This window comes from Oxyura jamaicensis, chromosome 5, assembly GCF_011077185.1.
Source record: "Oxyura jamaicensis isolate SHBP4307 breed ruddy duck chromosome 5, BPBGC_Ojam_1.0, whole genome shotgun sequence".
NCBI classification, from domain to species: Eukaryota; Metazoa; Chordata; class Aves; order Anseriformes; family Anatidae; genus Oxyura; species Oxyura jamaicensis.
Window position 1 is genome coordinate 17380664 of NC_048897.1, and position 21786 is coordinate 17402449.

The following is a 21786-nucleotide window of genomic DNA, read 5'->3' on the forward strand; positions in this document are numbered from 1 at the left end:
ATCATATTGGCCCAGTCTTCTCACATTCCTAACTCAGAAAGGATCTGTGTTTGCCCAGAAATGATCTTTGAAATGACAGACTGCATCTGCTATGTGCAGGATCAACTGAGCCTGGTTTGAGAACTGGGGGAAGTTGGTATTGTTGATGCTCAGCTGAAAAGAAGAAAGGGCTCAAGAGCTGCACAATGACTTTTCATCATTGGGTCCATTTCATCTTAAACATCTTATTTTCATTTTTCTAAAAGAGACATTCATAAATCTTCATGTCAAATGAAGATTTTTTTACATTTTACATTTACATGTCTTACATTTTAAGACAATCAGAGGAAAAATCAAAGTAAAGTCTTTTACTACCTAAAGAATAGACAAGGTATGTGTTTGTTATCCAGAGAGAATAAAACATAGATTTCACGTTACTTCATATTTCTGTTACAAAGGACACTACCTAAAAATGATTTTTTCTCAGTCAAACTGACTTGGAAGAAGTATATGTATAAGAAAATGCTCTCTTCATAAAACAGAAATTCATAGCAAAACTTTAATTACTTTAAATATGGTCCTAATAGCAATAACTATTTCAATTTGTGACCTTTTTTCTAATCCTGCCTCTTGGAGCCAGGTAGCTGGACGTGGAGCTTCTCGTTAATGAAGAGGCATCATTATTGACCAGAAAAATGTAAAAATAGGATAAATATAGCCTTTTGTCCCTTGTAGTCAAGAAAGTGACATTTAATGTGCCCTGAGAACCATTTCCTGAATAGGAAGCCAGAAAGTTCCTTGCATTACAATTTAGTATACCACAACACACTATAGATTTGTTTGCCCCAAATTTTCTTCCCCCCTATTTTATATTTCAAGCAGGTGTGAGTAAAATGTTTTAACAGGGCCCTTCTCCAAATACCTTCCCATTATCTGTGGTCTTCCTTCCAATATTTCATTTTGCTTTGTCTGGAAATCAAGAGTAAAGAATTTTCTCCTTAGATTCTGCAAGTAAAGATGAACTACACTGTAGTGGCATGCCCAGTTGAGCCTAACTTCTCCTGTAACTTAGCTCTTCATCGTTGTGAGAAGCCTGTCCAACCTATAGCAGTACTGTGGTGTTCCCTTACACCCCTTTTCTCTCCATTGGCTGGCCTCTCAGGGATGAAGCATTTCCCATGACTGTTTTGAATATTAGAAGCCACAAAGGGGGACACAGCCAGGCAGAGAGAATTCCTTTCATCCCAAGAGCCTCTCTCCTTCCATGGCTCTTTATTATACCCCTTCTGCTTCCTTTACCCTCAGGAAGCCAGATGTTTTTAAAGAAGAAGGGACACAGAGCTTCCAGAACACTGCGGAGACAGGCCTACCAGATTGGTGAGCACCATTTTTAAAACACTTGGGACATTGAGGCACATGCATGCTCACAGGCAGGCTCGACTAGGTGTCTGTCAACGCAGAGCTTTGAGCACCGATTCTACCGATGGTTGCCACAGAGAAGCAAATGGTATTTTATTCTGTCGGTTAAATGCTTATGCACAGTGCACTATAGGCATATATGGCTCCACAATGCTGATAGAATTAAAGTTCTGTTAATAGCAAGAGAGTTTATGTTACTCATCAGTAGCAGGGAACGCCTTCATTTTTTTTCCCTTTTCAAAATAGAGCAAAATATAGGAATACACCTGCTTGTAGGTAATAGTGGACTACACCTCTAGGGAAGCCACTGTTACGACTCTTCATAACTTATTTTTATGCGTACTTACTTTTCCATTACCATGCTGATCATGTCTAAAGCAGGCTAACTGGAATGTTTGTGAAATCTCTAAACAGTCCACTATGCTTTTTTTTTCCCAAAAATACACATACGATTATATATATGTATATATATGTACTTATCTCCTATCACAGCAGGTCAAAGAGGCAGGAGTGGTAACAAAAGGGAAATAAACGATTTGTAAATTTCTCCATTAACAAAAAGAAAAAATAGTTTGTGTAGTTTGATTCTTGTGGGAATTTAAAATGGACAGGAAAATAATGAAAAACCAATTGAAAGCTAGTACCTGAACACTTCAGGTATGTAAGGATTCTCAGTGAGGTTAATGAGCCTATTTTTATAACAGAAGGTTGTAAGATTGAATTATAACTTAACGTTTGCTTTGCATACTAGAAAAACAAGCTTCTGTGCTCGTTACTGAATCCATCTGTCCTATCGTTAGCCTTCAAAAGACTTGTTCTTGTTTAGCAATTGGTTATTCCCACTGAAGCCAGATTGTCATAAATCTAGATCTTCCTCATTAAATTGACTAAAGAACAGCCCACTAGAATCTTATACTATATTCTACACATCTCAAAAAACTTAACTGCAATTAGCTTACAAACACCTGCAGTCTTTAAAACATTTTAATTAAATGTGAAGAACATGATGTAGATTGTCTGCCTTTATCAGAATTTGCTTGGAAACTGGAATCTAGCATGAGCTGATCAACTTGAAATTCTTCATACAAGTCTAATCACATATCATTACTAACAACTTAAATCTAGAGGGCACATACTAAAAGAGCCTTTGGGTATTTCTAAGCTGTGATAGAGCAAACACCAACAAAAAGAACTGGTAGAGTAAAGCCCTGCTGGCTGTAACAGGAGAAATGAAAAAAAGCTTTTGATTCTGGAGCTGGAGAAAACACCATTAGCATTTTCTTATATGAAAAACATCTTTGTGCTTGAAAGAATATAGCCAAGTATTACAGATACAAATGAAGCTCTAGTTTCTTCTATTGACTATCAGCTGTTAAAAAAAGTGACTGGCTCACCTGAAACAAGATAAGTTTCTCTTCTGTTCCTTCTTTTCACTTAGTTCTCATAAGCTGTAATTTACTCTTCATGTAGAATTTGTACTATGTTTGAGTATTTTTTATTTTATGACATTTCCTTAAAAGAAAACAAACAAACAAAAAACTATTAAGATATAGCCAGTAACAGGAAAACTATTTTGAAGGCACTTTCCTATTTTCTCTGACCTGTGGCTGCCAGGTCAGTCTTCTTCTGGAGACAGACATTTTTTCACGTGACTAAGTCATGTTTCTGTCAGAGGTTGTGTTTTTCAGAGAAAGCCTTCATTTTGAGGCATCGCATTTAGGGATGTCTGTGTAAGCCATTTCTCATATTCCATAACTTCTCAGAGAGAGAACCAACCAGCAGAACCATATTTACTCTTCAGACTCGTGAATGCAGTGTCATCTTTACTGATGAGCCATGTCTTTGGCATTGATTATTGTACTGTGTGGTATAATCTTTAGTCATATTAGTTCAACCCAACTACAATTACAATTGTGGAATATTTTCCACTCCAAAAGCAAAACCTTTTCAGTGAATTTGTATAGACTAAGAAGGAAGATAAAATAGAAGCTACTATATTTAGTATTGAAATCCCATCCAACTTTCCAGAAGATATAATGGATTTCTGGTAGGTATTGGAATTGAATCTCTAAGGTTCATTGTCCTCAACCAATAAAATAGCCAGGGAAAATTTATTGGTTAATGGAAATCAGCAGTTCTCAGACTCCTCCTTTCTTTAAGTGGATGCATGCTAGTCTGGATTTAGATTGGATATTGGTACTGTTACAAGCATCTAAGCATCGTGCTTTTGTCTCCAGAGTCTGGGGAAATAAACATCCAGAACCAGTAAGTTTACTCCAAGACAGTGTTCTACCTGCAACAACACCGAAGTGCTCAGTGGTGTACAATGGCACAGCACCTGAAGAACAGCACGTACTATCAGAAGTTTGTTCCTGTACTTTCAGTCTGATGAAAAATATCAAGCAAATGATTGCAGATGAATGAATGTACACAAGCAGCAGACAAGAATGGGATACAGAGCCAACCGTTAATAATGTAATGCCATCATGTACGAATGTGCTCCACAGTATATAAAGCACCTGGCTGCTACAACATGGGAGCTTTTCTTGTTGCATTCCCACTGCTATCTCTGTTTTTAACATCTCTGGTCTTTTGTTGTTCTGTTACATATATGAGTGGGAGTCTTCTGAAACAGCCCATAAAAAGAATGGAGTAATGCACATTGTCACCCAGATGTGAAGTTTAAGACATTAGACAGATCTTGTGGTAACTTGAATGAGAGTTGAACACCTCTAAGCAAAGTCTTTTTGAGTTCATAGATGTAAACATGAAAAAGATTACTCTGGGAAATAGTGTTATTTGCAGTAGCATCAATTAAAGGAACAGCAAAAAGTAAAAAAGACAAGTTCTTTTTATGTTGCTATCAGACAAACAAAGCTTGCATACTCATGTTAAACAAGCCAAATGCTATGGTAATTATTGCAGCTTTCCTCACAAGCTGGCCTATATTCTTAGGAAAAACATGTTGCATCTGTTCAAAGTGATCCAGGGGAATACCACAGAAGGTAGAAGGAAGAAACATTATGAGAACATGATGGAATACAGTAGAGAATTTTGAAACAAATACAGTTTAAGAAGAGTGCCCATATGTTCTTACATACATTGTCAAAGTTGAATCAGTTTCTACTTCAGAAAACCATACTAGTCAAAACACAGAGTTCCTATTACATTCAAAATATACTCTACAGAAGTTGCCTTTAGTTAGCTAAACCTTATGGGGCATCTATTCACTATTCCGTATCCTGCAAATTACTGATATGCAAAATGCTCATCTCAGCCATGAGGTGAGAAGTGGGTGACAGACTTTGTCTTTATGCCCAGCTGCATCCATCTATTCATTTTGAAATCTGTCACCTCAACTGAATGAGCCCAAGAAGAAAAATGAGTTAATCAAAAAGGATCAAATCCATATCCTGTCTTTCCTCAAATGGAAATGTCATTGCGCTTGATGAGATCTCTGTCTGAGTACAGTAAGTACTCTTGGCTTTTTGATGAAAGTTTTCATTTATTAAATTCTTTGTTGTTTTTTTTGTGTGTGTGTGTTTTTTTGTTTTTTTTTTTTTTCTGAGGTGGAAGTAGAAACTATCAGGATCTTTTCACACAAGGAGACTTTTCTAACAGGTCCTTGTAGTTTTGTTAAATCTTTTCTTCTTCTGGGAGATCTGTTTAACAGAAAATAGGCCTCAGAAGATGCAAAACCAGCACAAGCCAGTGTTCCACATGGAAGCGACAATAACATGCAAAACTCTAGGTACTTGCAGATGATGGCACATAGGCTTTCAAAGTTTGCCGACAACTGCTGTAGTTTAGAGGAGCAGCTGATCTACTTTGGTCTTCAATGTGATTAGTGTAGAGCCACTGCTAGCACTTCTGTTTTCACTATGCGTGCAGGATCCTCTGAATCCATGAGTCATGTTTGAAGGGATACCTATTTCAGCATGTAATTGAAATGTATAAGATGTTTTCAAATGAAGTAAAACAGTAGACAAGAAAGGTTATCTAGCTCTGCTTTTGTACTCATATAAGGCACTTCTGCACGCATCTGACACATTATGATGCATGCGTATCTCTTTGTATTTATGCCCAATATATTTGTAAAGCACTGAGGTTTAAGGTGCTAAATGTGATGCTTTGCATGCACCAATTTAACTAGTAGCTTTCCAAAAGATCTGGGTTTATAAAAGCCTGGGCTGTGGTATAAAAGAATATGACTATCAAAAGATTTTCTATTAGTCATCCAACAGTAATAGCTGTATATGGCAAAGTACAACAAGGACTGAAAAGATAATGACTGTCAGATAATGAGATTGTTTTCAACAAATGAGACTGCTATGGGAAGAACTTGGTGGAAATGGTCCTAGAAATCAGGAATGAACTATGGATTCTGTACGGTGACAATGTAATAAGTCAGTCCTAACTAAATGTCCCAGTTCAGTTTTACAAGGATCACACGTTTTACTGCTGAGGGGTAGGTCATACAGCTCACGATTTGTTGTTATTTGTTTTCTGAATTAAATAATATAACTGAACAGTTCATAGAATCAGTCAGGTCAGAAAAGACATGTAAGATCATGTAGTGCAACCTTTAACCTGGTACTAACATCCACCACTAAACCACGCTACTAAGTTCTACATCTGTACATTTCTTGAAGACCTCCAGGGATGGTGACTCAGCCACTGCCCTGGGCAGCCTACTCCAATGCTGCAAAACCTTTTCCATAAAGAAATTTCTCTTAACTTCCAACCTAAACTTCTCCTGGTGCAACCTGAGGCCATTTCCCCTCATCTTATCACTTGGTGCTTGGGAGAAGAGCCCGATGCCCACCTCGCTACAGCCACCTTTAAGGTACTTGTAAAGTACAATAAAGTCACCCGAGACTTCTCCAAGCTAAACAACTCCAACTCCCTCAGCTGCTCCGTATAAGGCTTGTACCCTAGACCCTTCATCAACTTTGTGGCCCTTCTTTGGATATGCTTCAGCACCTCAATGTCCTTCTTGTAGTGAGTCTTGTAGTGAGTTCGGTTGGACATATCTCAAATTGATGGTGTTAAGGGTTGTATCACAGATGAGGTTGACAGATTTATAATTGATGACAGTAAATCAAAACAATAGAATCAATAGAAAATAATTTAAAAACATTGGTTTTGTCTGGAAGAGAAACTATACTGTAATTTAAGGTACTTAAAAGTGGCACTTTAAGCAGAGAATTCTTTGGTCCTGACTGCACTGTAACTATTTTTTGATAGAAAGAAGGGAAAAAAACTTTTTACATAGTTGATGACTATTTTTATGAGACTTGTATCATTTTCTTGTTCAAGCTCTTAAGCTCTTGTATATCTTTTCAGTTTAGTGACAGATCAGTAATCAAGTGCTGCATAACAGTTTTCCACAAAACAGCTTTGATAATCAGTTTTTTTCATGAATATAGAAGGTGTTCCTATTCTGGTACACTGCCATCCTGCAAAGGCTCTCTTCAAATTAATGAAATCAAGTTGCATGTCAACTGAAATGACAAGCATATGCTTACTGGATTGTACACATGCTGCTGACACTATACAACAGATACCCTCCAACTAATTTCCAGATTGTACTATGCTTTCTGATTCATAAAACTAAATAAAGATCAGGAAATTGAGGTGGTAAAATAGATGTCCTGTTTATCAGACTGGTGTAATTAGTGGAGAGTATTAAGATATACATAAAAGTACATGTGCTCTTTATATAAAGCTTTATGTCTGCGTCTTCAAAAATATAAGTACAATACACATATACTTGTGCAGACACAACCTGCTGTAAATTGAGATTTCTTTCTTTTTTGAGAGAAAGTTTGGATATGTCCTTACCTATATGAATAGTTTCATAAACTTCATGTAATCTTTATAGAACAAATTTTCTTCATTGTATTCACAGAAGATGCTGGGATGTAATCTGAAGTATACAGTTCTGTATATAGTTCCTTTAATCAATTATCAGTTGCAGCATGTAAGAAAAGCACACTCTCTTCTCTTGGAGTGTCACACTGACTTTGAAAATCACCAAATGATACAGAATAGTTTTGCTATCTGGAAAGGAGACTTCCAATCAAAATCTCCTTTACATTGATTAAGGCATTCACTATTATATTCGAGCACCTGGTACAGTCCTGTCCACACACACACACAAAATAAATAAATAAATACAAGAATAGCACTTTCGGAAGACATTTTTAAGGGTTTATTCTAGTAAATGAGACCATTAGTCTATCTAATCCAGTATCCTGCCCCTAGCAATTGTCAGGGTTTCAGAGGAAAGCTTCTGATCTGTACCTGCTCAGACACGAGTGTTACTTCTCAGCTTCACAGTGATTTGTCACAGGCCCATTAGAATGATCTTGTCCTATTATGCTCAGATGCCAAAATTATTTTGTCTGTTCTTCCAGAAGTTAATAGTCTTAAGTTACTTGTTCCATTTCTGTCAATCCAAAGGAGAAGCTTCTCATTTTTATGCAATAAATGCAAAGAGAAGTAATATCTTGTTATCTGATTATATTTATATCACATATTTGTTAATATGCAATCTGAGTGATAACTCACCATGAACTCCACTAAAGACAATGGAAATGTTTGCTACAATGTTGATTGAACATTACAGCAGGTGACTCCTGTCATGAGACTGTCTTGTATTAGCTGCAGAGGAAGTGAAATTACCAACTTCAGTTAGGATATAAAGAAGGTTAGATAGACTTGAGTGACAAAAAGTATGCCAAGTATGGCAAAAGAAAGAAGCCTGCTACAAAGACAAGGCAGGAAATCCTGTAAATCTTTCCTTCAGAATGAAAACAAAACTAGCATAATCATTCAGTTTATTATTATGTTTCTATCATATCTTTCATTTGGAGGAATTCATTTCATTTTGCAACTAACTGAAGAGGATATGCAGTGATATTGGTTGAAAGTTTTAGCAATAGAATTTTAAAATATTTTCCATTATAAAGATGGTAAAAAAAATGATATATTATGCAATGCATTCTACTGGAAATGCTAAAAATAAAAAATAAAAAAAAATCACCAAGTTCAGTAATCTTAATCTTTTTACATGGCATGTAAGAAAGAAACTCCATGGTGAACTACCTTTAGTGGTATGCTACTGCCATAAACAAAGCTGTGAACTGAGCCCTCACCTGTTCTGGGACTGGGTTTATTTTGTTTTGTTTTGTTTTTTCCTTTGGCAAGAAATATTATATTTTATAAATATATATATTCAGTATATAAAATCAATATTTTCAATATATAAATAAGAGCACTTCCATTCTATTTAACAGTAGTTATATTTAGACTTGTTTGCTTTTTACTGTTCCTTTCATTATTCTCAAACCACAACCAAAAGCAAGCATGCTTCATAATCCAGAATTAGAATCTCCTCAGACAAGTGGTCTTGCTGCCTATGAATAACCTTTAAATAATTAAGCAAGATAAAATGAAACAGCCTGAAGCAAGCTCCAGATAAGATCCTCACCTGCATCACAACGTAAGGAGGAAACTACACTGAAAGCAGTCTTAGCCTAAAAATAATGGTATGAACATCTGTCATCACACTTCAGCAAGGCTTATATCCACATGTGTAATGATACATGTTCCTTGGGGCATTCCAGCCTGCACCCTTGTTCGCAAGTATTAAGGAAGACTTAGATGCTTCTGTTACAAACTATAATAATCTTAAGCAATATCTTACTGCATACAGGTTGCTTCTTAGACCATCAATATGAAACAATTGGTTCTGAAGAAGACACAACTGTAGCCAACAACAGACTGATTTTTTTTTCTTCTAGCCTTCACAACTAGTGAAGACCCATTATGTTTTTTGAATAAAATGATCCTGAAATTTCAGAAGGGGCAGCTGAGAAAATGTCTCTGTCTCCTAAAGAGCAAAGAAGGAGATGGTTGTGTTTGAGTCTGTACATTTTATAATCTCCCCTTTATAAACCCCCCAAAACACAATGTGGTTTAGCCATTCATTTGTAGGCTAGTTAGAGTATCCAAGGTATGCACTACCATAAAACAACTTGCCACTTAAGACCTTACATGAGTCTTGGAGTCACACCATGGCATGTACAGCCACTGCTTCCATTAAACATGGCAATGTTTAATTATAGCTGATTGATGACAGCCTACACTGTGGCATCAGTAATGTGCTTTTCTTTCTGCTGTAATTTGTTGCCTACCTCTTACAAAGCAGTATGACCTCAAGAGTGGCTGTAATCCAACATAAACAGAAAAGTTGTGCAGGTTAACCACATGGTGTGATGCCAAAGAGGATGCTGCATCAGTCACTGGAAATGGTGAAAGGGTCCTGGAGTCTTTCCACCTGGAAGGCAACCAGGGTGGAGTGTGATCAGGAGTGTGCAGAGTTGCATGCACCTGAATTATCCATTCACTGAGGGAGTGCAGTTGTCCTTGTGTTACATAAAATGTAGTGCACCCAGCAAGAAGTAATGCTAACTGCTGCTTAAATCGTATTTCACCAAGCCATGGGCAAAGACTCAGAGGAAAGGATAGAGGAAAGGATTTTTCTTTTTGAGGCCTTTTGGAACATGCAAATTCTGCTAGTCTCTGAAAGGTCAAAGAGGACTTGCACAGTGTTTCTGATTTTCCTGTTTCCAGTTCAAACCCCAAAATAACTGCAGGGATTCTATTTTTTAGTGACATATAGCAGAAGTTCCCAAAGTATAGCCAACATGACATTTGCAGCATGAGGAGCCTTGATAATCCATTTTAATATGTTTTATAATTGTAGTGCAACACTTAACTGAGGTCCTGTAGTCCAGACGAATTCCTTTATACAGTTGCTAGCATTATTACTAATTCTTTGAACAGCATTCCGGGAAAGAACAGCCTCCTATGAAAATAACTTTCAGAATTTTTAAAGGAAAATGATAGTGTTGAAGGAACATTACATACAGTCCTAGCAATTGGTTAGCTTCTGGTCAGTTCACAAATGTTAAATGCAAAGTATGCATTTAATGTCTTGAAAATTGTTTTGGATTCCTTTAGTATTCTTGTGTAATTTCTGCTACCGAGTCCCGACACGGTGTGCCTTTAAGCTCTATGTTAGCATCAACACTGCTGTTAGGCAGAGGATGGCTACTTCAAAATTACAATTCCTCTTTAGATCTTAAAAAAGAGGGAGATTTAAGACACCAAAATTGAAATCATACTCAGTTGCTGTCTTTCACCTTTGCAATTACACTCTTTTTTACGGAGGAACACGACAACTCCTTATACACTGTTTCTCATGAAGGTAAATAGATGCATGAACAGGATGGATTGTGGTTTTTCAAGATGAAGTGCATGTACAGCTGTCTTTGCTGCAATGGCATCTAATGGAGAAGATAAACAAAGGATTTACTCTCACTTTTCACTGATGGAAGTTTGAAGTGGAGCCTTACCCCCATTTTTGCACATATCAAAAAAGTCAGACAGGTAGTAGTGCAGCCTGCTTAGAGGCCAGTAGTTTTCATGTGACAGGTCTCTCTACATAGCCCTGTTGGTTCACCTAACTCATAAATTTTATTGCTATGAACTGTGCAAGTGGGTGCACTTTTATAGACTTGTGTTGGTGTTCTTCAGTCCCAGTCTAAAGCATCCCTCCATTCCTGTTGCAAAGGTTTTAGATAGAAAGGTGGCAACCTGTGTGATGTTCACATAATGAGATTTCAATTCTTGAGTTGAACAGAGCAGCGTGGAGCCTTAAGAGGGAAAAAATCTCAGTATTATCCTAGTTGTATCTACTTTTTCCAGTGTGTGTATATTTATACATCCATATTTGTGCACACAGGTGCTTACTTATGCTGTAACTCTTAATAGTTCCATGCCACTAATCTGCTTCCCTGTTCTTTTCTGTAGCCCAGATGATTTACTGAATGCACTGAATGAGGGTATCAGTCGTGCTGATGTGATCATTACATCAGGAGGCGTATCTATGGGGGAAAAGGTATGCTAAATTTAAGTATGACTTCCTAAAATACATATAAGAATTTCAAGCCAGAGTCTGTGATCTGAGCTTCTGCCTTTGTATTAATGTTTATTAATAAGGGATCTTACTTTTTTTTGTACACTTCAGTGTGAATTAAGTAAGAAAAAAAGCCATCAATGCTGTCCTCATTTACTTTGTTCTTATTATAGTAGATGTAGTACAATAGGGAAAATTCTAATTCTTGATGTGAGTGATTTGCATTTTTTTATTTAAGAAATTAGTTGTACAGTTATGATAACAAAGGTGATTGGTTAATAGCACATGAAGACAACAGACTTCTTTCTATTCTTAGAGCAGGTGAAATGTAGGCAGAATAAAGCTACTTTGCAAGTACTGTGAAAAGCAGCTGAGTATATAAATAGCTCTTTATTACTCAGCAGATCTGTTTCCTGTATGTGCCAGAGCTATATCTGTTACAAAAATAGTCTGATCACATTTTACACCTGATAGTCCTACAGAGGCAATACATACGAGACACAGTGAGCTGATATATTTGCCTTTTGAATCATTAACAGAATTGTTGATTGAGTTCCTGTTGGTAATCCCTGTGCCAAAATCATCAAAGAAAATAGGGATACAAAGATGCTGGTGGGGCGTAGATGAACCTGCAGGACATTTATTAATCATGACTTATGCGAAGGAAAACTCAGATTACTTTTTGATCCCAGGCTGAATCTGTGAGTTTGGCAGGTAAAACAAACATCTCTCCTTTTATAACTAACAGATACTAAAGACAGTCATTAGGAGATGACAAGCATCAGTACTGTTTTTGTCACTTTTCTGAGTAGAAATCATATTGTTGGATACATCATGGAAATGGATAACAAGTTAGACCAGTGCCAATTACTTTCAAGTCCATTATTCTCCTCAGTATTCATAGGAAAATACTTAAGGACAAGTGCTGATCTTTAAATTGGGAGTGTAGTAATGTAGTAAATTGGGACATAGTACAGACATAGTAGCTCTAGGAAGTGACTAGGCTGCTAAATGGTCTTACAGGCATTTATGCATTCTGGCTAACTTCTCTGTAGCCTGAATTTTAGACAACAGCATAAAGTCAGTAGGCTCTGTATTCCACTGACAATTCTACCTCTGATACTGAGCTTTTAGCAGGTTTAATAACTGAGCATCCAAAAATGAAATGGCAAGTAAAAATGTGGTTAACGCAATCAATAATCAGTAAGAGAGAACGCATGCCTGGCTGAAAAAAAAAGTGCTGCTTTCCAAGTATTTGAACAAAAGAGAGTGAGGGAGATGGGAAAACTGCAAGGGAGCTTCAGATTTACTGCTTCTAAAGTCTGTCTTAACAGTTGATTGTTATGTCCTGTGTCTTAAGTCTCACTAAACACAACAGACAGGATACTACATCTTTAAACACAGCAATTTTCAGTAAAGACCAAACAAGTAATTCCAATTTTAGTAATAACTGGATCAATTGTGTTTATGCAGAAGCGTATAACTTGAACTAATGCACAAGCCACCTACAATTTTTCTTTTCTAAGAAACATAGGACAGTTAAACCTGAACACTGTGAATTAGACCATGTCCCTAAGAAATTACAATAATTACAGTATCCTGAAAAACTATGATTTCTACAGTCTTGATTTCAAAAGTACTAGGAGATCTCTAACTCTGCCTCTAGATAGCTTCTGTGGCAAAAGTTAAATAGCTTGATGATTTGAAGGCTTAACTTTGATTCATCAAGGTCTTTTTTTTCCCTATCTTTTACATAAAAAATGTCCTAGTAATAGGTATTTGTGGGGTCCTCTTAAGATTGGGATGCTGAAGCTCACTTTTAAATAAATATACTAGTATGTATTTGTGGAGTCAGGTTTGGCACCTAAAATCAGTTTGTTCTTCACCCCTTATTTTTGAAAATACTTTCTTTCAAGTACTGGAAATTCCCCATTGGACCATAGCACTTTCAGGATATAACAAGTCTTTCATCTTCACTTGATATTAATTAATTGCTTTGAACACTTAGATGATATAAGCCACTTTGAAGTTACTTAATTGATTTTCTTTTTTTAATTTAAACAGGACTATCTTAAACAGGTGCTGGATATTGATCTTCATGCACAGATTCACTTTGGCAGAGTTTTTATGAAACCAGGGTAAGAAATCTTTTTAATGAGGTAGCATGGACAGAGCATGGCCAAATATAAGTGCCATCTAAGTGCTTCAGTAGATTCCAGTTTTCCAAATACACTATAAACCACATGGTAGATACATATGGGAAAAAAAGCAAAGTCCATCCTATTCATATTAGTTATCATGTTTATAGGTGAAATTAAACAGATATTTCTCAACAACTGCTGCAAATCAGGTGTTTGTGGAGGAACTAGCATACTTTAAGCATGTCCATAATCTTCACTGTGATCATAGCTAAGATACTGACATTTGTATGAAATACCTGGGAAATACAGGGACATCTAAATGCTGTTTTGTTTAACAACCATCTCCCTGCACTTCAAAATTTACATAGGTCATACCACTATAAGAAAACGATTTATTGAGAAAGATGAAAGCACAACTAATTTAGAAAGTTTTATCTATTATAGTATGGATTTGGAGGTCTGGCACACAGTTCTATGACATTAGAGACATTTTAAAACAAAAACATCAAACACCAACTTCCCCTGGTAAAATATGATGCTGTTAGTCGTAACAGATAGAAAATGAGGCAGTAATGATCAAAGTGTGGCAAATCTCCCACGTACTGCTGACTAGATGATGGTTGTTAGCTCAGGATGAAGCCAAGGAACTCAGCCTAATCATTGCACCTATGAAGTATCATCTCTAATGTTTGAAAGGATTATATTAACATAATTCTATAGAAAAACTTTTTTAACATGAGTCCCTTTTCTTTGCTAGCCACAGTCTTGAATCATCACATTTCTGTCTTATTTATATAACTGTAACAGCCCCGATAACGAGTCACAGAAGTCTGAATTTGTTCATCTGCAGACTATCTAGCATTTGCTGCTCTGAGATACTACTCCATTGTCAATACTGCTGTAGACATGGGAGTAAAGGGAACTAGTCACTGATCTTACCAAAAAAAAAATAATGGAGAGCCATCTAAAGAAAACAAATACAGCTCTGTTACTGTTTAATTTTGGTGTTACTTCTTTGTTATTTGGTTTCTTGCATGAAGACAAGCCGTCGATTTTTGTTTATTAATTCAGCTACTTTTAGGTGGTTTGTCACCAGAAGAAAAATCATCATTTGTTTTATTTTCTAAATATTATAAATAATAACATAATAAGGTTCAGTCAAAGTTCAGTGCAGATCATAAATAGCTTTCCTTTTCCATAGCCTGCCAACAACTTTTGCAACTCTGGATATTGATGGCGTAAGAAAAATAATCTTTGCGCTCCCAGGTAAGATGTTTTGTGGATTACTTTTGTTTCTGTGCATAGTTGACAAGATGTGAAATAATAAATACCATGTCTGGTGTTCCTGCTTCCATCCTCAGAATGTGCTGGTGTACAGACCTTACAATTTTTTCCATCCAACAATTTCTTTGGGTTTTATAAATACACTGTGCAGGGGTGGTTTTTTTTCCCATAGCTCCCTTCAACTTCGCAATAGAGATTCTGTGTATGTAAGTCAGTGCATCCACTCTGAAGTACTGAAAGTTAAGACAAGACCTACAGAGGGCCAAAGAAAGTATCAGAGTGAAGGTTGTTTTGTCATCCTTGTACTTTGGAACCAAAAGAGGGCAGCATTGCTTCACCTCCTGCGTGCATGGGAAAGTTCAGGATAAATGATTTCTTTGGGAATCTAGCTATAAATCTGCCCTCCTAAGCTAGGAAGAATATATTTTATTCTTACTGCTCTGGCTTTGCATGGATTTCTGACAACAAGGAATCCTGTTCTTGATAAGCTAGTGGTGTTCAGAAGTCTCTCCACTTTTTTCTCTCGTTTCTCTCTTGCTGCAGTACAGGGTTGTTTTTTTCTGTTTGTTTGATTGTTTGTTTTTCCAGGAAAGAGATAATGGAGTATCTGTTGTCATGTTAGTTATTTTATAACTGTCATCTAAGGAAGGCCACATGTGTAAGACAAGTAGTGTTTGACAGAAGTTGGTCAAACACCTCCTTTGTGTGTCAAGAGAAACCATATAAGTCAGTAGAATTCTCCTCAGCAGTTGTACTAAAGCTTTTTGCCACTCTGTTAGGGAATAGAAAGTTATTTAATATTACCTATTCTTCCACAGGTCATGGAAACCTTAATCATGAATCAAGCACAAGATCAGCTTGGACCTATGCCTGTGCACAATAAACACTGCCTCTGCCCCAGACAAAACTAGATGTAAGAAGAAAGGCAGCAGAGGAATAGAGGCAAATGGCAGGGCCTGAGGAACATGGGGCAGTAGTGCTCAGAGCAGGATGTAGCACAACATTAGCCAGAGGGCGTAGCTTTGAGCAGTTTTACTTGCCACATGCTGCCGTAGACTTAAGTGGAAAGTTTCCTGTACATAGCATGAAAAGCTCCTTGGAATCCTTTAGGGTGCAATTGCTATAAAGATAAGAGATTGCCTTCACAGAGTAAGTCAAGAAAAAAGGATGTCACTACCAGCTGTTCTTTGTCCTACAGGCAATCCTGTGTCAGCTGTTGTCACCTGCAATCTCTTTGTTGTTCCTGCACTGAGGAAAATGCAGGGTATCCTGGATCCTCGGCCCACCATTATCAAAGCCAGGGTAAGAAGCTAGTCCTGTATTTAAAAAGTCTCTCAAGTTGTTGAAACACATCTCTTTGAGCTCTGAAAGACTGTCTCGTTTGGGGAATCAGAACACTAGGCTAATTTGGACAAGTTGAAGGAAGTTCACAGAAAACAGAGGTTCAGTATGAAGCTGTTAATGTTAATAGTAAATCCCATAATTCCTAAGAGTGAGATGGCCATGTAATGGAGCAAGATGTACACAGGCAGCCATTTGCCAGTCAGGCAGGAAGGACGTTTTGCTGTATAAAAAATACATTCGTTTTAACCTGTGATAAAAAAATATAGAGCAATCTGGAAATACCAGAGTTGGGTAATTTTGTATTGCCAATAGAAAATGCAAATTTGAAAGCCTTTCTGTTCTTGAATTGATTATTTATATAAGTAATCTACATGATCCTCACTCTGAGTAATGTAAGTCCTTTAAACTATTCATGCCACTCTTATAAGAAATCGTGGATATAGTAACTCTGTTTAATACAGATTCAAGGCATATTATTATAATGTGTTATTCTATTTTTGCTTCAAAGAAGGTATCAAAGAACATATTACCTTTTATACTTTATTACCTTTTATAGTTTTATAGAGAAATGCACAGACATTTATCTTGCGGGGTATCCCTTGTGTCTCTCTTACACACTTCCTCAGCAGTCCGTTTTTTCCTTTATCTCATGTCTAAAGTATTGGAAAACAGGCAGAAATTTGTAGCATTCCAATTTTGAGGAACATGATCTTCAAACACAACACTCACTTTTGCATGCCTTTTCCAATATGCTTCAATTAAATTGCATTGTGAGTGATACCTTGTGTGTCTTTTCATTACAAAGATTGGTCATTTCCCTTTTGTCAGGGCTAGCAGGTTTTTGAACGTGAATAAAAGTTTTAGTTTTACACAATGTAAGCCAGAGACTAGAAGTGATAAAGCTTTTTTTCCAGAGAGATAGTATCTTTGAACTCCTGTAAAAGAACAGCTTTGGAATATTTCACTTAATGCTTGCAGACTCCGTCATACTCCTTGACATTATAATATCATAGTTGTATTTCCCTTAAATACTGCAGTCTTTACATCCTACAGCTTTTGATCTTACACAAGACAGTGTGTGGCCTGGAAATGCAAGTTTTTAAAAGACTATTATTAAGGAAAAAGATTGATCAGATGATTCCATTATCTTAGACAGTGATATCTTAATGCATGACATTTTCATCCTTTCTTTGCTGCTTCTACAGTTATCATGTGATGTGAAATTGGACCCCCGCCCAGAATATCATCGGTGCATACTGACTTGGCATCACCAAGAACCACTACCTTGGGCACAGAGTACAGGTTGGTGCCCAGTCACACAGACTGACAGACATGCTCACAGGTCCTGCTGTTCCTTCATGCATGTTTAAAAACAATCAAGCACATGCATATGTATTTTCATGTAACCTTTCTTACACAGACTGATTTGCTCACTTGTGCACATGCATGTTCATGGCCATTTAATTCATCCATGGTATTGAAACTCAGTCATGGTATGACTCACCAACTTAAAGTTAAAACCTTCTTTATCAGAATAAACTTCCATTATACATACACAAAACACACTTGTATGTTTGCATAGATGCGCATGTTCCTTTTTGTAAATACTCATCCATGCTTACTTGTACTCACAGGCACATTACTCTTTGTGCAAGTACTAAACAAACACGGGTTGGGGCATAGTGAGAAACATTTCAAATAAAAGAAGTGTGATTCTAGCTGAACTGGAAAAATAGAAGAAACACCAGTGGCAGTATATATTCTCTTAAAGCAGACTAAGACTTTTATTAGTCTTGTTTGCCATCTAGGGATGCTTCTGGATACTCAGCTGCAGTTGAGGTAAATAGTACATTTGAATACTTTTTCTTATTTGTTATGTGCCACTTCTTTCCTTATGCAAGGAGACTGTCTGGAATGATTTCTCTGTCAATCCAAAAGTTTGAAAACCAAGAAATGAATGGGCATGAGTTCCTACTGCATTTTAATTTTTTTGTCACTACAACCAATACTATACTGTTTATCTCCAGGGTATATTGTATAGCTCAGTGTCCTGAAGAAACCCATTCTTTTGAGTTGGTATATTAAAAACATTCTAGACTGTGCTGGTTTTGGTTTCTGTACAATCTGAACTAGATACACGAACTGAGAAATTAAGTAATTTTGATAAAATTAGAAATTCCAACAGAAAGGCAATTAGCAATTTACTTCAACAAGATATGAAGTACAGATAAAGACTTAAGGGGAAAAAATGTGGAAGGCTGGATAGGAAAGTAATCAGCAAGGAAATGAGTGTTTTGAGAACCAGAACAATGGGAGGGTGACTATTTCTCTACATAGTTCTCTGTTCATTTCTACCTTGGAGCAGCTAAATCTCAGCTCTGTGAATAAGTTAGTAACATGAGTATCTGTAAGAACAGCTCTTGTTTCCTGCCTGGTGTGTTGCAGCATTTGAAACTAACTGAAAAACTAATTGAACTTTTTCTCTGACTCTTCTGTAGGGAATCAGATGAGCAGTCGTCTGATGAGTATGCGCAGTGCCAATGGACTGTTGATGCTACCTCCAAAGACAGAGCAGTATGTGGAGCTTCACAAGGGGGAGGTGGTGGATGTCATGGTCATTGGAAGGCTATGATGTCACCAGCAGGAGCGAAGCTTTGATGCATGTCCACATATCATTGACTGTATCCTGTAATATGCAACGGCACAGCTAGTTTTTCTGATTTGGATAAAAGTTGATCAGTATAGTCAACATCTTGAATTATATTTCAAATGGAATTTAAATAAATACCTTTTAAAAAAATCTTTAAAAAGAAATCTTAATGAAGAAATTTATTCTGATTATATCAAAGCAACTTTTTCCTTTCCTTGCAATTGCTTTGTGTGTTCAATGCTAGTTCTAATAGCGGTAGCTTTTAGTAGACAGCAGTAGGTGCCTGCAGAACTTGTGTTTTTTCTCATCTTTAAGATACAACTACTTATGCTCTTAAAACAAGGCTGTCTGCTTATTTATACTAGCGTAGACAACACTTGGATTTCCCTTATCAGTATGCTTCATAACCGCTTCACAGAGAGCTTCTGCTTGTTCTTTATCTTGTATCTCGTGTTGATGTGCACAGTGCCAAAAGCGGAGTGGCTGCACTGGGAACCCAATGAAGCCCCGAGGTTTCCTCACCTCGCTGCGCGTTCAGGGATCTCTCTTGTCCCGGCAGCCACCCAGCTCAGTACTCTTGGGCAGTAACTGGATACCTTTTATTTCAACAAACAAAAAATTGCTTCCTTAAGTGCTGACAGCCTTTTTAACCAATACATTTAAAAATGTACAGAACTAAAAACTAAAAAAAAAAAATCAAAGACTGATCTTGTACAGATATTAGTGTTACCAGCATTCGTGTGGAAATTAAATGAGCAAAGAAATAAAACTAATGTTAAACAACTCTGTACCATAACATTTTCTGTAATGATATTGAAACTTAAATGAATAAAAAAAATCCTCAATCATTATTTAAAATTTCACCTGTTTAGCCTTGTTGTTTGAACCAAAAAAAAAAAAGTGTTTTAAGAGGACAGGGTATTTGGGGTGGGGGAAGAGGAGAGGAAGGAAGGGAAATAGTAAACAGAATCTAGAGCCTTCCCTAAAGTACAGTATACCATGGGCAAACTGAAAATACAGAGTGAGCTCTCTCAAACTCACCTCCCAGGGGACAAAATAGAAGCAGCATTTGGAGGGTTTTACAATTGGACCAGTCAAAGCTGGAGAATACTTTTTTTTTTTCCTGTTTAAATTGTGTAGCAGTTGCAAACAGCTCTTGTGCTGCTTTGTGTGGAATTTGATAGAGCTGACACTTTCTTTTTCTGAGGTTCTCCTTTTGATATGGGTACTGCTCAGCCCTTGCCAGATTTCATGTTTCATCTGTGATAAAAATCGTATCAGTGCCATATTGCACCTTGCTTCTTGGAGTTCTTGGGTCAAATGCTATCCCATCAACTCCATTCATGAAGTCAGAACTTTTGTGTATAGTATTGTTGGAAGACTTAGTCAGGAACAAGGACACAGAAAATTGTGTTTAAGTCCTGACAGCCTCAGTGGATCAAAGTTGTTCTACAATAACTGGAGGCATCCCTGAGGCTGGTTTTAAGACCTAACTCTTTGCCTTGCAACAGCCTGAATACTCCCTGCACAGGCCTTTACAAAGGTAGAAAGCAGGTAGGTGGGCATACACCATGTTCAAAGGTACTCCTGGGAATGATCTTTCAGAAAAATATTAGTATAACTTGCTGATCGTATTTCTTTGTTCTGGACTACAGGTCCACACTTGTTATCTCTCTATGTAGCGGCAGGATGGCATCAAGTTAAATTCATGAATGCCTGTATTTACTGTACCAATATTGTAAACCACAGCAGTAGTGGGAAAGGAAAGTTTAACTCATATCTGAGAAATAATGTAGAACATGGCCTATTTTAAGCAAAAGGATTATTACATAGCTCAGGGTTATTATAGGCCAATAGGAGGCAGCATATACAAGGACATCAGTAACAATAATATGAGAGATTGTTCATACAATTGGAAATGCAAGAGAAAGATAAAAGAGATGTGAGGAAACCTATCTGCAGTATCTTGGGTCTGGCTGACATTAAAACCATTACTCAATACAAATGTGGCTGAGAAGAATTGGCAGTATACTGTGTATGGTGCATGGCTCCATTTAAACCATATCTTGGCATCATAACACCCACCATTGTAACAAATAAAGCATTTAGAGGTTAAAACAATCAAGATTTTTTTTCCAAATCACTGCTAATATAAACTGTTTTAGCCACGCTGCTGTGTTTTGTAATGCTCTTTGCCCAGTGCTCAAGGTTTTATGCAAGAAAATGAACTTTGCAGTTTCTGAGAGACACACACAGCAAAGCCTTCGTTAACACTGAAAGCAATAGAAGGATGTTGGAGAGGTAACTCTGGGAGCAGTTTAAATCATTATTACAACTATGTCTCCATTATCAAGCCTAACATCTGAAGAATTTGGCATAATTGTTGCAATAAAAATGAATACAAATATGACAGATAAATTGGAATCGCTTTTTTTTACTTTTAACATTCCCAAATCGCTGATGGTTGGCAGCTTCCGAAAAGACATCAAAGACAAAAAGGTCTTCAAGTATATGGATATTTTGATTCAAGGACTGAGACTTGCAAATGGAAACATTTAAGGAGTATTTTCTCTACTTTTACTTCTCTAGGTAATGCTTTAGCATTGTCAAAGTAGCAACGTATCTTAATGAGAAGCGATGCCAACAAAGACTGAAGGCTGGTATTCCAATTGTAGTTTTCTTCTTTTCACATTATTTTCTTCAGCACCCATACATGGGAATGATCTTGGGTAGAAACATGTAGCAGGCCTTCTGAGTCCCATTCATCCAGCTGGGGGAGTCCTACACTGACCTTCAAACAACTTTTGTGTTCTGGCCAGCTGATACCAAAACTTTGACTCTACCCTTGGATGTGAAACACCATACAAAAAAAATGGCTATATTTGATCAGATAAATTGAAGTATACAGTGGCCTTTTCTAAATACTAATTTCAAGACCTTAATTACAGAAATTACAACATTAATTCTATCTTGATATTAAA

General features: G+C 36.9%; 1 protein-coding gene across 7 annotated transcripts in view; it reads left to right on the top strand.

The window, feature by feature from the left end:
- The window catches only part of GPHN (gephyrin), a 295654-nt gene extending 275986 nt beyond the window's left edge, over positions 1–19668 (top strand). For 5 of the 7 annotated variants that reach the window (XM_035326893.1, XM_035326894.1, XM_035326897.1 and 2 more), the window contains 7 exons: positions 1285–1356; positions 11281–11368; positions 13451–13524; positions 14729–14793; positions 16010–16113; positions 17361–17457; positions 18654–19668. In XM_035326893.1, coding sequence (XP_035182784.1) covers positions 1285–1356; positions 11281–11368; positions 13451–13524; positions 14729–14793; positions 16010–16113; positions 17361–17457; positions 18654–18787 — 634 coding nt within the window. In that variant the 3' untranslated portion in view covers positions 18788–19668. The remainder of the gene's footprint in view (positions 1–1284; positions 1357–11280; positions 11369–13450; positions 13525–14728; positions 14794–16009; positions 16114–17360; positions 17458–18653) is intronic. The other 2 variants (XM_035326899.1, XM_035326900.1) reach the window with 1 other exon arrangement.
- Positions 19669–21786: the final 2118 nt, after the last annotated feature.